The following is an 18095-nucleotide window of genomic DNA, read 5'->3' on the forward strand; positions in this document are numbered from 1 at the left end:
CATGGTTTGACCTGCTTTAACCTCAGCCAGTCTCCTGGAGATTTAGAAAATATCTGTTCCATACAAAGGTCTTGGCTTTCAGGCAAAGTAGAAGCGGTTTGTTTAGAGTCCCAGCTTTGTGAGAGGAGATGTTATACTTCTTGTGGGTGAAAGTCACCCCACTGAGGCTGTCTGAAAGCCTCTGGATCCATGTCATCAGCACGCAAGCTGCTGATTTTGTTTGCAAAAATAAATTACTCCCCAAGTCTCTCCACTTAAGACTTCTACTTCTGCACTGTGCTCAGGGAATAGGGATATTTTGGGAAAGAGGGTATGTTGTTCGTAGTGTTTCCTTTAGGGGAAAAAAGGTACGGTCTTTTAACTTTTAGCTGTTGTGGAATGCTTGGTCAAACCTTAATGAAAACTAGAACCCCAGTTTTGCAGGTTTTCACATCCTTTGGTTCCCCGTCCCTTGGAGAAGTTTGTCTGTCAGCAATATAAGTGGGATTTAGATCAAGCCCTGAGCAGTGAAGTGCTAAGGAGATTTCCATAAGGTTTTTTGGTTCCCCTCCTACATGTGGAAGGCTGAGGTTGTGCAGGGGGGAGCGCTATAGGTGGTGTGGAAGCGAGTTCTCCCCCAGTGTCACCTCAGCGATGTAAAGCTCCTGTCTCCTCAGGTCTCCCCGGCCTTGGGTCCCCTTGTTTCCCAGTTTCCGTGGCGTGTGAAGCCCCCAGAGCCCAGGGCGGGGTGTGCAGCCGTGTGTCGGGAGCTGTGTGAGCCACGCCGTGCTGGTGGCAGGGCCCTGGTGGGTGCAGCAAGGACGGCTCCTCCGTGAGGGCCCACACAGGGCTGGCCGTGCTGCTGCGGGAACGCAGCTGGGGCCTCGGCGGAGGAAATTTAATCAGGCACCTTTTATTTCTTAATTTCTGCAAGAGCTGAAGCTGCTTGCCTGGGCTGAAGGGCTGCCAGGCTCCCTGTGTGTGATGCTGGGAGAGGTGGCTGTGTTGCTATGGCACTGGAGGTGTCTCCAAACCCCGCTGCTCTGTCAGCTGAGCCGGCTCCCAGCAGCATGTCCTAATTGCGGCTGTGCAGCAACAAAACAAATATTCCGAGATTTCCATAAAGGCTGTAATCAAAGGAGCATCCCTTGCTTTTTAATATGTGCTGAATGGGTTCATTTGTAAGCTTATTACGACTTCAGAGAGAGAAGCTATTAGGATGATCATTAGCTGCCTGTGCAAATAACAAGGGAAACCGTGGCATGTTCCAGAAGAACCCCTTTTTAAAGGTCTGCACTTTCAAATGCATTAACAATAACCAGCCACGCTGTCTTTCATGTTTCCCATGCCATGAGTAAGGACAAAAGAGAAAGGAGAAGGGGACAGTGAACTGCATGCTTTCAAAACAAGTTCAGATGGAGAGAAAAATGAGGTGTTAAGAGAGCAGCAAATTCACTAGCATGACATTGTGTGTATTGATGCAGTAGCTGTTATCCACTGGGAAAGCAAAAGCAGCTGGGAGCCAGCCTTGGAGTCTTGGCTCATATCTCACTTAGTCCCTCTAGTCCTGTCATCTGTGTATGAATTGTGCTTGGGGTCTTTTGTCTGCCTGGAACCCGATGGTCGCTGGAGCACTTAGATTAAATGTCTTACAGAGGAAGAGAGAACATTTAGAAACACGTATGCCAAGATTATGGGAAGTCATTAACTTTCATTTATTTTCCTGCAGAACATCTGAAGCCCTCTTGTGCGCTGTGGCCATGGATCTCTCTCTTGATCTGAAATCAAAAATACATGTAGCAAAAGATGTTGAATGGTTGCGTGTTCATACCTTAATTGGGACAGGTGTGGTTTAGATCAGTCACATTTACCTTTCAAACCACATTAGCTGCAATTTTATGTGTTAGAGTAAGTTAAAGGTGCTGATTACAGTGAAACTCAGTTTAGATTTGCACATGAAATATTTATGAGATGTGCATCAGTTTGACTATAAGCAGGGTAACTTAGAAGAGATGGTCTGCCTCTCTTCCCTAGGCCATTTGTCACACCTTTTGCTGCATTCAAGCTTTCCTGCACATATCACACCTATAGCTTGTGAAATGTGTGTATTTCCTATCATATCCTATTGTGTTTTGAATCCCTAATGCTTTGGGACACATTGTTATTCTTCTCTTAAAAACATTTAACACAGAACCAGAAACAGATAAATAATGTCACTTCTCAGATTTCCAGCAATATTATTTTCTGGGTTATTTAGTATTACTGAGATCCCTCATTTAAGATCTGCTTTTCTTACAGGCTCTTTTTCCTAACCTTTGCTTTTCTAGACTGACTAAACCTGACTAAACTTGTGTTTATATCTGTGTAGGCTGTTACCTTGAACAGAGAATTTGATAGTTTTCTGGGGTTTTGGAGGGGTTCTGTCTGGTTTTGGTTTGGTGGGGGAGTTTGTGTCTTTTTGTTGTTATTTGCTTTTTTTTTCTTTTTTTTTTTTTTTTTTGGTACAATAGTCAATGCATTCAAAGTTCTGTTTGGGATTTCTTTTTAAAAAGGAATTCTAGTTATTAGTCCCCCAATTAAATGATCCTAAATAGTGGGTTAGTTTTTCCACACCTCTGCCTTATGAGAAAACACTGAGAATAAACACAATAAAAAGAAGTTAACCTATCGATCTGCAGCAACATTCTGCATTGGAACAGATGGCACAAGCAGAGATTTCAAATTTCCTTGCCCATGGCCCCTTGCCTCTGCCTCTGCTCAGGCAGTCATGGCTTCTTTTCCTTGCCAAGGCCATCAACATCATCACCTTTTTGATAAGACAAAGCCCTGTGGCTTATAGTAACCCCTTTGGTAACATCCTCACCTTAAAATAATTTTTATTTTAAAATAATAGTATAAATTTTAAAATAATATAAAAATAATTTTTAAATAATTTTTCTCCTCTGCCTTGTTTCCCTGAAGCCCACAAAGTACCAGGAAAATTCTTAAAGTATTGAAAATGGTGGTGTGAGGAGGACAAGGTTGCCACAGCAACTGCCCAGTGTTCCTGAGATTCATTCCTGCATCTCTCAAAACCATCACGAATGCCACAAACTGCTGAGGCGCTTGCTGCAAGCAAAGCAGGGCCGTAGGAAAAGAGAACAGAGATAAGAGCACGGAGGCTGTGGTAAAGGTGAGATGTGTCAGGCTCAGGGAGAGAGTGGCAGGCATTTAGCCTTCGTGTTAAATCCCCTCAGCGTCTGGAACGCCGTGCGAGCGTATGGAGTGTTTCAACACGTGACGGTGTCTGACATGACACTGGATAATGTCACTTGGCTTGTGCTGCAACTCCACCATCCACTCAGGAGGGTGGCATTTATTCCATCCGGAAGGGAAATACTGTCAGAAACGGGAGGCCGAAGTTAGCTGCCTCCCTTTGGGTTTGCTAAATTCAGCTTTCTGGGACGGAAGGTGCCTGGCAAAGACTGCAACTCGTCAGCCAGAAGTGATCAGCTCTTTCATGGGTTTGGGACTGGTCTCAGTACGGACTGGTGAGCAGAGAGCTATACTGGGGGTTAGGAGGTTTAGCACATCCATTCCCCTTTTAGCCCTGGTTTACTCATCTAATAGACAAAATTAATGTTGTTATATTATCAGTGCACATAATCTCTGGGTCATCTGTTTAGAATGGCAGACAATCAGTACCATATGGCTCCGTTGTACTGCAGTTAACACATGGGAAAATACACCTGTGAGCTATCTGAGGGCTTTCTTTAAAAAAACAACCCAGAACTTAAAAGAATTGCAGGCTATCAGATGTTCTGGTTCTGTAAGCAGGATCTTTTCTGAGACAGACAGCTTGTGCCTGTGTGTGAGAAGCTGTACGAAAGAGCCAGATGTGATTACCTATGGAACTTTCCTTGGGAAGGGGCCAAAGTGAGCAAGCAGTTCATGTTTCCAGCAGTGCAGTGTGCACATTTGCACCAGCTGAAACGGAGTGCTCCGTGGCCTGAAGCCATGCTGGCACTTCAAACACATAATCTAGCACTTTTCAAAACGTTACAGCATGTAGAATTGGTTCTGCTCTGGGACTTCTGAATTTCCATTCTGAATGTCTGTGCACGTGTGGGAGATTTTACCTCCATATGATCTCATGTATTCTATGCACACATTGTGCAAAGTTGCAAATATAAAACAGAGGGTAAGAGTATTGATATGAAAATTTAGGGGGTTCAGTCCAGCCCTCTTTTTCCTCCTGTGTCAGACTGATGTGCTCTAACACACACGGACTTTTGGTGGCAGAAATGTGTTCCTAAAAGCAATCAGGATGAGATGGGACCCAGTTGCTCTGCTTGTGTTGGAAACTTAGTAGTTTTGGAGGCATTTAAACACTATCACAAGCCTCATATGCTTTTAGTGTTACAAAAGCCAATCAGGTTACTGTTTGAAGGTATAAGATGCCCCTAAGGGCTTTGCTCACTCAACTGTACTGAGGAATTAAATGCTCAGAGGCAGTGCAACAGCCTCATGCAAGGCCAGGCAGTCATCGCTGGTAAATGGGCCCGTGTTACAGTGACATTAGCATTTTAATGCAACTAAAGAGGAGGTAGATTGACTGTAATTTAGTATCCAGTTGCATGGCCTTGTGCAGGTCCCCTCCTGGCTGCTCCACAGGGGCCGATTACAGTTACCCAGTGCACTTTGGGGTCTAATTGGATTTATGTGCAGTAATGTAGTTGTGTCATCGCAGCGGTTCTGCTGCACAAGTGCTACGAAATTCCAGAACAGTTAGTTATTTATGTAGGAGCAATAGTTACAGGATAACACACGGGGCTGACAGCTTGTGCCAAGGTCCAGCTCTAAATCAAAAAGTGTTTCACCTTTTTTCTGAAGCCACTGCAAGGGGATGGAATTATTCTGATCCGGCTTCCACAGAGATGTTTCTCCTCACCCTTCACTGTGAAAGCACTGACCTGGCATAAGATCCAGCAGGACATGGCTCTCGTCTTCAGCTGCTCCTTTGTTTGAACATATGGGCTGGCATGTGTTTAAGTGTCTCTCCACCCTGCAAATGTGGTGAGCACAGGGGACTGGCAGTAGCTAGAAACCCTTGTGAAACATGGCAGTTTTAAGGGGTTCATCTGGTGGCCCTTCCTGTTCCATTCAACAGGCTGGATTTCTCACAAAGACAGGCCTTGCTTCTCCATCCTGAACACTCCATTAAATTCTTGTTTCCCTTGCTGCCTGTTGTCTGCTTCAACCCCTCTCTGTCCCATCCCTCTTTGCTCTGGAGCTCCAGCTGCCTTTCTTGCAGAATGATACCAGCAGGAGACACATGTTTAGCTGCTTCTCCTCCATCAAATCCGGCTCCTCAACGGGCAGCAATGTCAGTGTGAAGAGAAGTCAATGCCCAGCGAGCAGAGTTGATGTAGTGGCTGTGGATGATGTGCCAGCCACAGCTGGCCAGCCCAAGGATGAGGCTTAGCCTCAGCTGCTGCTCCAGCTCCCACTGTGTTTCCCCAGAGACTGTAATTAAAGGCATCAGCTTGCTGGAGTCACAATTGGGCATGGTGGGTTTGCACTTTGTGCAGTTCGCACTAATGACAAAATCGTAGCTATTAACCAAAGAGAATCTGTTTGGCAGGGACTTCCTCCCCTTTAAGGCAACAGCCAGGTGGAACATTGCTGCTGTTGGGCACTAAATGCAGCCTTTCATCCCTTTTGACACAGTACCTGCTGGTATCTACTGAAGCATTTAAACTTTTCTTCTCTGGGTGCTGTAATTTCTTTAAAATATTGTGACTTTTGATGGATAAAAAAAATAAAATTCCTCTCCCACACAGACCTCTGAGGGCTTGTAGGAATGTAATTATATGCACACACAGTAGGAGCAGGAATCCTATCATTCTGGTTATTTTCTTAATGATAGGTTTATACAGCACAGTGTCATATCTGCTTAAAAGTTAGAACCATCTTCTCTTGGCAGCATCTATCCCAAGACAGTGGCATCACAGGGCAGGACAACCAGAGAAATTGTCTCAATCACACTTGCAAAACACAGGACGAAGCATGTGAAGCCAGAGCACTGTGCTCTGACTGCCAGACAGGGGCTCTCTGCTGTCAGGCACTGTCCCACGTCCTAGGTGTCTTCAGTCCTGCTGAACCCGCTGTATCCATCTCCCAGGCAGTCACACAGCACCTCTGAACTTTGGCACTGGTGGAAAAGCTGTGCTGACCCGGAGCAGCCCTTGTACCCAGCGCTGTAAAGCAGGGCAGCTCAGCCACTGCTCGGCTCATGCCTTCAGCACTTCACAGCAGAGACATGGATTGGCAAGAGATTTTGTACCCTCCAGATTGCAAAGGGGAACTCACCTCTGTTCTCCATCTAGAGGTGTGGGTTTACAGTGGCAGAGGAAGGACATTAAATGTGAGGGATTAATGCAAAACAAAAGGTCTATGAATATTCATTGTATGTTTTATATTGTAACAGTTTCAGCCACCTTGAAACTCCTTCTTTGCTGCCTGCCAACAACAACCGATAGTCTTTTATTCACATAAGTCCTAATGGTAGGCAATTTTCAAAGGTACATTAACAAATGTTTGTGGGAAACATGTTAAATGTACCCACCCCAGAAATCATGATGAAATGCTGGCAGTGAGAAAGCAGGGAGAGACCCAGGTGACTTATCTGGTGCCTCACAGGGAAGCAGCAGCTCCATCAAAGCTGTGAGTGTGCCAAAACCATTTTTGAAGGGTGAGTGAGTGAGTTACAGTGCTGAGCCCTATGTGGATATTGGACTCTTATGGAGCATGGGGTGCTCTTTGGAGGGTTAAAGACTGCTTCTTCCCCACAGGCCCTGCAATATGGGGTTGGGGCTGTGTCAGATAGGTGGAAAAAGCAACCTAGGACTGGGTGCCCTGAGAAAGCAAGAGTCAAATATGCGTGCTTTGCACATTAGTCTGTAGTCTCACCTCCCCTTTGCCCAGTCAAAGGCTGTGATTAGCATTGTGTGGGCAGAAATTAAAACTTACTGAGAAAATTGTGATTGTTACCTTGAGGACAGGGGCAGTCTGCTCCCGAATCCCTCTGCCTGCGCCCGTATATCTCATGCTTTTGGGTGGACAGGGCTGTGGCTTTGCTGTCCTTCTCTGTTGTTGCTTCCCAGGCAGCAACAGTGAGGCAGAGGGAGAGGAAATAGTTTGCTCAACTTGGTGTGACAGCTGGCTGGAAGAACGAGGGACAGCACCCAACATTTCACGCTGCTGCTCCTAATGGCTGGGCTTCCCAAAGATGCATTCCATCTTCCTTCCTGCCTTTTCCATTTTCCCAGTAAATGGGCTGTAAAGTCACAGCAGATTAAAGTTTGTCTAAACCTCCTATAAAATATTGAAGGTGCAGCTGGTATTAATCTAGTCCTCCTGTGGTATGAAGTGCATGTGTAATGGGACTATAGATTTACGTGTGGTCTGTGGGCATTTAAAACACCCCAAAGATTGTTAAAGAGATTCTGAATTGAATCCCTCACTGGGTATTAAAAGCTCTTCATTAGTGCTAATGTACACTAAATTAAGGTGGCAATTAGATTGAGCACGTACATCAGGGTGGTGTGTTTTAATAAATTGTGTATTTAACATAATTGCATTTTATTGACTTCTTCAGTAATTGCGTATTTTTCTCTTACAGGACAAGCTTGGATAGAAGGAGATACATGGGACACACAGACAATTAAACACTGGAAGAGACACTGTGCTTCAAGTCCCAAGATTAGTAAAGGTGAGTGCTGTTACTGGCTTGCTCTTTCTGTGTGCCAGGTACTTTCTCTGTATCTCTGTTGGGGCAGCTTAAGGGTAGCTATGGTGTGCTGGAGCTGGTGAGAAATACACAGCTCATCTGCCACTGTGTCACCAGTAAGGCACTGCAGAAAGTCATCCTTCCTTATGAAACTCCTTATGAAACTACCCCTAATCTGTGTTGTATCTAGAGGAGCAGACTGTGCAAAAATAATGCTCTGAGAGGATTTTCTGGAAGGCCTTTCCTGTTAAATAAGTTCTCTTAGGAGATCCCACCACTTTGGTGTCGAGTTGAGTACTGTTGGCAGGTAGTGAGCACAGAATTCCCCTTATGGGTGGTGTACCTGGGAAGGAAGGCGAGCGTGCTGAGCCAGGTCTCCATGCCTGCAGGCCTGCCACATTGCTGGGACGGGCACACAATGGAGCAATGCCAAGTGGTGGGGATCCTCTGCCACTGGTGCAGCTTAGAGCTTCAGGGATGCTTCCAGTGACATCTTATCTGGGACAGCCTCTAGAAATCAACACATTTACTTGAAAGAGAATCTAGTCCGTATTTTCTAATGCCTTTAAAGGCTACCTGGCACTGGTTCTGGAGAACTTCAAACACATGTTCTGCTTTCACTTGGTACATTGTGTATGGCTGTGAAGGTAGGTGTGAGTTGGCATCATTTCCTGCTCAAGCCACAGGCTAATATTTTGTAGGAAGTACTGCAGAACTGGTTCCTATGTTTTAGAGGAAACAGCAGTTCAGCATCAGTTCAGTGGACAAGTTCTTCGTGCATGTTGACAGCAAGGAGGTATTTATGTTGAAAGAAGATCATGTGATAGAAGAGCAGTGACTGAAAAAGTGATTTGCATGAGGGCAAGATGTCCTTTAGACATTTCTCTCAATCTCAGTTTTTCTGTGTTTTCTATCAAGTATTTAAGATGGGGAGACTGTGATGAGCAATCAGCCAGTCTGTCTGAATTTCTAGAGTGAAACACCAATTGTCTGCAGTGACCTGTTAGGGATGGGCAAGGAAAATGGGTCACACACTTGTTTTCAGTAGAGGGTAGGAGTGATAAAATACAGAAGCTGTGAGGATTGAGACTGGTGAAGATAAGGTGCTCCTGACAGTTCTGATAGACTGGCACATCCGTGAGATGCTCTTGTTTCATTTGGCACCAGGTAACTCGGAGACACCTTGGGCAGCTGTTTTGAAAAGTGTTTTTACCAAGTGGAGTTGTCAAACACTGGAAGAGGTGTCCAGGGACACTGAGTAATCTCAGTCCTTGGAGATATTGAAAACTTAACTAATGTGACCCTAAGCAGCATGCTCTAATTTTGAAGTTGGATCAGATTTGGAATTGGCTCAGGTTGGAAGCAGTGGGTGCTTGTACTCAGTGACATCCAGAGGTCCTGTCCAACTTAAGTTTTTCAGTGATTCCTTCTTCAAAGGAAAGGTAAAGAGGTAATCTAAGTGAATCCATGGGTTTCAATCCAGTGTTAAACAGATATGGGGGTTGAGGGAAATGTCAGTGGCAGCAAAGAGAAAATTGGAGGCCTTTTGGAGGGGTGTGGTTGGGCAGCTGCCTTTAGAAATGTGAAGTTCAAGGCAGCTGCAAGGCATGCAAAGCAAATGACAGAAGGAAGGAAGTGGCTGGAGAACAAAATAATGCATTGCCTTAAACAACTAGACTGTATTCCTAACTGATTACAGCAGCTGGGCTGTGTTTCCTGGCTACATTGCTGGTGACTTTTACCTTCCCATCCCTTTGCAAGATAAAATTCATGGGGGATACAGAGGAGAGAGAAATGTAGAATAATGTGCCTAAGAAGAAGCTGAACATTTATAGCTATGTTTGAGACAAAAACAAATGCATCTCATATGTCTCACAGGTCTGAGATGGGACAAGCCAGGGAGAGCATCTGTCAGCCGCTGTCTTCTGCAGTTCTGACTGCTAATGTTTGCTTAGCATTAAATGTCTCCTGCAGAGAAGAATTTAATCTCTCACAGATTTGGGGCCTGGAGGAGGGGAGTGAAGGTATTTTTAAAAGGTAGATTAAGACATATGCATTCAGTTTGTATCACACTTGTATCAGTGTGTAGTAGGAGTAACTCAGATAATTTGCTCTTTGTGTGTATGGCTTAAAAAGAAAAGTAGAAGGAAAGCCCATCTCTGTGGGACAGGATGTCCTTTATTGTCACTTATTAGCCATGAAGCCTGTCATCAGGGACTCCAGGTACATTCAGCTAATTAGCAAGGCAGGAGTTGGCACAAATGCATTCATAATTACATTATTTGTAAGTCATATTATTTGCATTTTGCTTGCCTTGTCTGTAAACAGCATGACTTACATACTCTTCAAAGTCTGGAGCAGCACTGCAAATATGAACTAGATGGTATTATCTGCTAGGGTGCCCAAGCTCTGACACCAAACAGTTTTAAGTGCCTCATAAGAGGTCAGATCATGCTTTTGGATGATTTCCCACTTGAATCAGTGCAATCACATGATCCATATGGTGGCCTTGCATGAGGTGTTTGGAAATCTGGGTACCCAGCAGAAAATGGATTGTGTGTGTTGTGCTAATACCTGTGTGTCTCTACAAGTTCTAAGTTCCACCAGTGCAACAGCTGCTCAGAGCTCCTGTTTCTCAGATCAGGTCAGTGGGTTGGCATTTTCTGGAAGCTTTCATTGACTTCTTCTGATGTGGAAACTCTGATATGGTTTGTTCTTGGCTTTACCAGCCCAGACCTCACATTATTGCCCCTGAGTTCCATTTTCACATCCTGAGTGGAAGAAGTTTGGAATCTGATTGCCCCAGCAGGTGTGGTCTCGATCTGAAGCACAGCACTATGAGTTAGGTTGCATTTAGTTATTGCTTTGCTGTGTGAAGTGTAGGGGGTTTAGGAATTACAAATCTGAGCCCTGTACCACTGCTGGGGACAGTTTCTTGCCCAAGCAAAGGGAGCCCTTGTTTGTGAAAGGTGAGTGTGCATGTGTTTGTGCTACTCCCAGCTTATTGTGACGGGCTGGTTCTTCCAGACAGTGAAGTTTTCAGGATCTGATTGCTCAATGGATTTAGAGTCTCCCTTCCCTACTTATGCCTGGAAAACTTTTTAACATCCTGAGTGGATGGGTAGGCAGGAGAGATGCAAAGAATCATAGCCTTTGTTTGTCTTTGAAAATAAAAGTAGACCTGTATTCAGCTGATGTAAATTGGAGCAGTTCCAAGGGAGCTTGCTCACCTTACAGGGGAAGCAGTCCCAGATATGGAAAGGAAAGTAAGGCAGGAATGTGATCCATCAACACTACAAAGCAGCAGGACAGTGTTAGGCTTAGGAGCTGCTGCTTCTTGGACCACAGGCATTGTTTGTCATGCAGGTGACTTTAGTGGGGTGTGTGAATTATATATAGTGTCACGGCAAGGCTAAACTGGTTTGGGTTTTGTTCTTTTTGTTTTGGTTTTTTTTACAAAGTCTACTCTAATTGGATCACACAGGTGGGTGCTCAAGGCACCAGGACTTTGAAATTTCTGAGATAACTTTAAGACTTTGGCTAATATACTAGATTTAGCCATCCTTTGTTTCATTGGAGCATGAATATTTAGTGTGATGATGGGAACAGCTAGGTGACACTAACTCTGGGACTCTTTGAAATCCCAGTACCCTGTTGATTTGTCTGTATTTTCATATCCCTCTCTAGTGTCCAATTCATGTGTTAGTAGAGCTGAAGGCTCACCTTTCCCATGAAACTGAAGAATTCCCTGCCAAGCTCCTTAGCCTTCTGGACTTCAAGATCCCTTTTCTCTGTCAGATTTGCAAACATGGCTTTAAACAGAGTCAGGAAGCTGTGGGCATTTCCTGCAGGCCCACATCAGAGCTCTGCACCCTTCCCCATCTCCTGCAGTCACCTTCTTGTCTTTGAATCTCTCTGGGCAGAGCAATTATGTATCAGGGGTATAAGAAAATAAACTTTGTAAAGAGAAAATATTGCCCTCGTTCTCAAGTTCGTGTTTCTCCAGAAGCAAGGTGGATCTTCTCAGGATTCCTCTGGCAAAAGGGGGTTCCCTGGGCAGTTCCCAGCCAGCAGAGGCACACTGTTATCCTGCCCCAGGTACAGGCAGCTGCAGGGGGAAAGCAATTGATTGTCCACATGAGCTTCTGTGTCACACCATTTGTGTGTTTTGTCACAAAGAAGGAATTGATTTGATTTTAAATCAAGTGAAAGCAGTAGACCAAACACACACTGTGTAACAAAAATCTGGCTCTTACCTCAGGCAGCCCCGTGCTGGGAGCTCTGCCTGCCATGGGTTTCCTCAGCTCCTTGGCTAAAGCAGAGCGGTTCCTATGGTCACAGAGGAAAGCACCTCGTGAGGCTCTGGAGCACTCACAGATTTTGTGGTTTAACAAAAACAATGGAGTGAAAGGCAGTTCTGTTTCTGGCCTGGTGAAAATCTTGGATAATGTCAGGGTTTTTTCTTTTAAGTGAATTAAATGGACTTTGCTAACATAGCATATCATTAGACACATGCCTGTTAGGGGATGGCAATTGCAGTTGAGAAAGGGAACTTGGTGCATTAAGGAGCATGTGGGGTTTGGGAAGGCTCCTCTGGGGAGCCAAGCAAACCTGTGCCTCTGTGTCTGCAAATTTACAGCTCCATCTGTGCACAGTGCCATGACTGCATTGTTTCAGTGGAAGTTTTACTATTTCATGTATTTATTTGTCTGTCCCTCTAGGGTACTTGGTGATATACTGGCATATTTGGACACATAGTCACTTCATTAAACAGCAAGCAGGAACTTTCCTCCAGTGTAGCCTAACCTGGTCAGGATTTATTGCTGCTCTTCCTAGAAGCACTGGCCAGGCAGTTTGTTGTCTAATTCAGACACTGAGTTTCAGAACCGGTTAAGATTCCTTAGCATTTTTTCCTGGCCTGAAAAACTTTCCAACATTGATCCAAGGGTTCATCTTGCAAAAGAGCTATGCAGGGTGGGACGTAGAGCAGCAGGATTTCACTGGCACAGGAACGTCTCTCACTGCATGGCAGGCAGGTGCTGTGCCCCAGGCTGAGTAAATATGTGAGGATGTCCTTCTTGGGCCCTGCCATATCCATGCACTGCTGTCATTCCAAGCCCAAATGTCTACAAGTGTCCCTGAAGCTGTTGTCCATGTTTGTGTGGTGTTCATTCTGTAGAGGAAGCTTGTATGAAGATAAGTGTCCCAAATGCTTTTTGTGTGTCTTCCAACTGGGCACAGCTTGTTCTGGCTCCTGTTTCAATATGACCTTTTCTCAGCATGAAATAGACAGGTACATTCAGTGATTCTTAGACTTGACAAGCTTTAAGGAGTGGGGAAAGAAAATTCCTTCGTGTGCAGAGGGATATTTTTTCCTCAATATCTCACTCTGCAAGTAAAGCTAGACCTTTCCTCTCCTGCAACCTTCCCCTTCACTTCTGTGTTCACCTTCAGACCTTAAAGAACGCAAAGGGACCAAGCAGCAATCATTATCTCTTAGCAGCCTCTGCTATGTTCCCTGTTCAGGTAAGACAATATAATGAACTCCACAGGGTCTTGGGGGAAATACAAATAGATTTGAGACAGGATTGTGTCATTCCAATAAAAATGAGTGTGCTAAGAAAGTGCTGTTGTTTTGCAGGAGGAATTGGACAAAGGACCCTGAAGATCATGGAGGGAGACTGTCTGAGCTGCATGAAATACCTGATGTTTCTTTTCAATTTCTTTATATTTGTAAGTATTTGGAACTCACTTTTTTTTCTGGATCTCCCTGTTTCCAGCAGCCTGCTGTTGCCCAGCAGGGTAGGCTATAGTGTGGCAAAGCTGCCACAATACAGCATATCTCCTCTGCTCTGCAATAGCAATCACTGAGCATTTTGCAGCATCCAAAGATACTCAGACATTCAGCAAGGCAGCACAGTGGTCACTGCTGTCTGAGTTATTGCTGTCCCTGACAGAGGAAACCACAGGGAAAGATGTAACTAATGGTGCACCTGGTTCATCCATGAACCAGGCAGAAGGAATTGTTTTCTAGACCTGGGTGCCCTGCTGAGATTTTCACTCAGAAGCAGTAATTTTCCAGCCACATGTGGAGTCATTCTCATCTGGTTCTGTTTTTGAAAGGAAGGGTGGGAGTGCCCAGCCACCCTGGTCTCTGTGGCAGGTATGGTTCATGTGAGCCCCTTCACTGGGCTGTCCCCTACAGATGTGGCAGCAGATCAACACTGTCTTTCAGCAGTACGGAGGGAGTACACAGCTGGTAGAGCGATGTGTCAGGAAAGAAAGCTGCTTTTACTGTAAATGATTCATTTATTGAACAAGAGATACTAAGAGCAGCATGTCAGAAGTCACCTGCAGAGCAGAGAATACATGCCTTGGAGAAACACAAATTCTCCAAATTAACATCTTTGATCAAAAGATAGCAATGCATCCAGTTTTTCTGCAACAGTTGTTCTGTGCTGACCTGTCTCCCTCTCTCTCCTGTCCTTGTGCTGTGACAGCTGGGAGGAGCATGCCTGCTGGGACTGGGAATCTGGGTCATTGTGGATCCCACAGGTTTTCGAGAGATAGTGGCTGCCAACCCCCTGCTCTTCACGGGAGCCTACATCATGCTGGCCATGGGAGCAATGCTCTTCCTGCTGGGCTTCCTCGGCTGCTGTGGTGCCATCCGTGAGAACAAATGCCTCCTGCTATTTGTAAGTGCCCTTGCAATTTCTGCTGGCCTCTTGGTGCTTCCTGTGTGGGTGACTGCAGAGGTGATGCTGGGATAATTACAGGAATGAGTGTCTGCTGTTGTAGCTGTTATTCCTTCAGATGATAGGTAGGCTTAGGATACTTTTACAGACTGCTAGAAATAGAGATAATTTGCCTTTTCACCTATATAGATTTGAGTCCAGTCTAAGAGTGTATTTTGACCTTTTTAAGTTTTCATTCTCATTGACCTCATTTGGTTGTTTGATCTTTTTCTACATTTATAAAGTGACCAAAAATGGTCCTTTCTTGGCTACTCAAAACCCACTGTTCCCCTTGTAGATTCATTCCTCAGGGACTCACGACAAAGGAGGGAACACTGGAGCACAGCCCCTGTGCAAGGGAGCCCCCCCATGCCAGCAGAAATGCCCAGCCCAGAGCTGCATCATAGCACAGGATAGTCACTGCTGTCACTGCTGCTCTCAGCAGCTGGTCACTCCCTGACACAGCCCACTCTGCTCCTGAAATGAACCAGACTTCTTACCTTTGGACAAACTTTCCCCTGAAGGACCGGTTAAACTTCAGCCCATGGTGGTCATCAATATTTACAAAGAGCTAAAATAAATCACTTTTCCCCTTGCCCCCCACTCCTCCCAAGTTCTGATACTAAAGGATGTCCAGCCATTATCTCCTACTGGAAGGCGTTGCCAATTATGTATTGAAAGACAAAGACCATTCCTTTTATTTTTCTTTCTTATTTTGTGAAATGTGATCTTCTGCTTCTCCTCATGGGCCTGGTGGTACTTTGGGTTTGTTGTGGGTTTTGCTTTGATTTTTTGTTGTTTTTTTTTTCTTTTTTTTAAATCTCTATCTTACTGTATTTTGTTAAGATAGTGTCTTGCACAGATGCTTCATGGTTCACAAAAGGCTAGTCTCTAACTTTAAAGAGGACTGGAAAGTCCTCTTTCTTGAATGCAAACCCATCTTTTCCTAAAGAGTGTGGCTTCACTGACATAAATTCTCTCCAGCCCCTGGCTCCCGTATGCTGGGATCACATACATGCCCACGTGTTGAGTTCACAGCCTGCAAATGAGAGCCCCTTTGGGGAAGCCACTCTGGGTTTGATATTTAGTGATTCATGTCAGAAGTAAATCAGAAAAACAAATGTATCACCTGTGAAGTCTGTGGAGATCTGCCCAGAGGAACCTAATAAAATGGAAAGGATGAGACCCAATGAGCCTGAAGTTACTTCAAAGCCTGTCCTTGTCAGATTATGAAACTAAAAGTGAAGTTTGTTGAGAAATGTTATGAGTGAATGGGAGAATAATATCTTCACTCTGCTGCATACAAACTGGTGACCTGGCTGGAGAAAGGGAGCTCTGGGCCATGCTCTTTCCTGATTTAACAGCTTTTTTAGCTTTGAATGTTTCTCCATGTGTTTTAATTATACTCCAGTGCACTCAATTTTGTGGTTATTACTTTTCTTACTCCTAGAGATAGTTCTGCTGCTATATTTATTTACCTTTATTATTATTTTATTTTGAATAAAATGTCAGAAAAAGATGAGCTGGAAGTAATGCCCTAGACTAGGGGAAACTCTAAAAGTAATCACAGGATAATGAATTATTGTTCAGTTTGGTCAGACAGATCTTCAAGGGATTTTTGTTTCAACACCAACTTGTGTGTGAACAGCCAGCCATCTCATGTGCAGCAGTGTGAATCACTTGGATGAAGACCTGTGCTGATACCAAGGGAGAAGAAATATATTTCTAACGTCTTTTTTTTGGGGCCACACCAGCTGATGTTAAAATCAGCTTATCTTAAAACATCTGTGAAACCCAAAGTCTGATAGGAGTAAGTTTTAGACATTGAAAAGGCAAAAGATTCATGACTGCATGCCAGAGAGACTGGGAACACTTGCAAAATAGAGAGTGTAAGTCTTTGTGGAAGGCGGTACCTGGGGAGAAGTTGCTAGATCAAATCAAGTCCACTTACAAAGTTGTTAAAGAATTGATGAGCCAGAGAGCTGCTTGAGTGAGATTTCACCATGATGCATAATGTATGCCTGAAGCTTTTAGTCCAAATGTAAACAGAAGATAGGAAGGACAAGACAGATGCATGTTCTCTAGACTCTGGTTTCAGTGTTTGCAAGGATTTTTATTTTTCATTAATCTGCTTGTCTTTTGGTAAAAAATAACCCTGTCACTATGCAACCTAACATGTTGCATTAAGCACAGGGCTGTGAAGCAGTTCTAGATTTCCTGGCATTTGGACCTGGCTCACAAAAAAAAAAAAAGAACAAATGGTGGCCTGCGAATGAGACATTGAATAACTTGTCCTGAGGGTCCTCTGACTGCAAAACACCACTGTAAAAATCAGAACCCAAAGTACTGTTGAACATAGAACATTGCACCAGGGGACTGAATTCAGCTTTGTTAAAAGAGCCCATGTTACCTTTATTTGGCTTAGTTTCAAATGCAGACATCCTGTTTTGCACTCCTGCAAAATGGATGTAGTAGCCCCTCAAACTTCTCAGCATGAAAATGCAGGTCCTTTGAATTAAAGTCAGTTGATGGTCTTTTTGGAACAGCAGTTCTGAAACCAGAACATTGGATGAGTTATGAAAAATAAACACAGAGCATTAATTTGTGTAAATTTCTGATAGACCACTTCTGTGAAAACTCCTGTAACCATCACCTGGAGCTGAGGCAAAATTTTTCACCACTGTGAGAGAGCCTAATTCTCAGGATGTTCACCTTGGATGTGGGGAATATCTGTGTTCAAATGTCAAATATCAAGCTTGAATTTGAATGTGAGGTTACTGTGTCCCATGCATTTTCCAGCTGGCTCCTTTGTGCTCTCACGTATCAGTAATCCATTTAATTTTTGGAAAGAAAACACATTAAGCAGATTTTGACTCTCCTTCAAATGCAGAATGGGAGCAAGTTCTGAAACACTGATGATCCATCTTTTTCTCATCAACCTTAATGGCTGCTTGTGGGTTTTTTCCTACTGTAACTTACAAATCTGTAATGCAGAGTGCACAATGTAAGTGTAAATCAGTTTGGGAATGATAATGAAGCTTATCACAGATAATCTGGGAATGACTGCTTCCACTTCTGCACAGACCTGTGCTGGAGCTCGGGTGAACATGTGCCCCCCAGTAATCAGTAAATGAAATGCAATTAGCAGGGTGATGGGATTAATCACTTGATCACCACCTTAGACCTCAGTGACTATGCTGAGATCCCTTGATGGATGATGATGTGAATTTGCAAAGCGTAGTTCATTCTCATCACTTGTTCTTTGCCCTCCTGTGGTGAAATTAAAACAGTCTCTGAGCAGGAAAAAAAGAAGCCACACAGAATACTCCAGCAGTAAGAATAAATTAGAGTTAACTTGTTCAGCAAAATCAAGCAACAGCATGCTGTTAAAAACCAAAATCCCTGCTCATCTGACTTGTTTTGTTATTGGAGCCCAGGCTCCTTTTCTTTTGTTTCCACTGCAGAAGTAGGAAGACAAATGTGATAGGGTGGTGCATGTGCTTTTCCAGTGGGGAGAAATCACTTACAGCTCTGATAACTGACAACAAAACAACATTTTGCCCATTATAAGCAGATAGTTTGAATTCTCTCTCCATCACTGAAGTGCACAA

At 44.2% G+C, this 18095-nt stretch overlaps 1 protein-coding gene across 6 annotated transcripts in view; it reads left to right on the forward strand.

Annotated features, from left to right (window-relative positions):
* TSPAN18 (tetraspanin 18) overlaps positions 1-18095 on the forward strand; it is a 120156-nt gene that overhangs the window by 85913 nt on the left and 16148 nt on the right. For all 6 annotated transcript variants that reach the window (XM_015631116.2, XM_015631114.3, XM_015631119.3 and 3 more), the window contains 3 exons: positions 7643-7732; positions 13392-13483; positions 14251-14445. In XM_015631116.2, the coding sequence (XP_015486602.1) occupies positions 13421-13483; positions 14251-14445 (258 nt within the window). In that variant the 5' untranslated portion in view covers positions 7643-7732; positions 13392-13420. The remainder of the gene's footprint in view (positions 1-7642; positions 7733-13391; positions 13484-14250; positions 14446-18095) is intronic.

Source organism: Parus major, chromosome 5, assembly GCF_001522545.3.
Source record: "Parus major isolate Abel chromosome 5, Parus_major1.1, whole genome shotgun sequence".
Lineage (NCBI taxonomy): Eukaryota > Metazoa > Chordata > Aves > Passeriformes > Paridae > Parus > Parus major.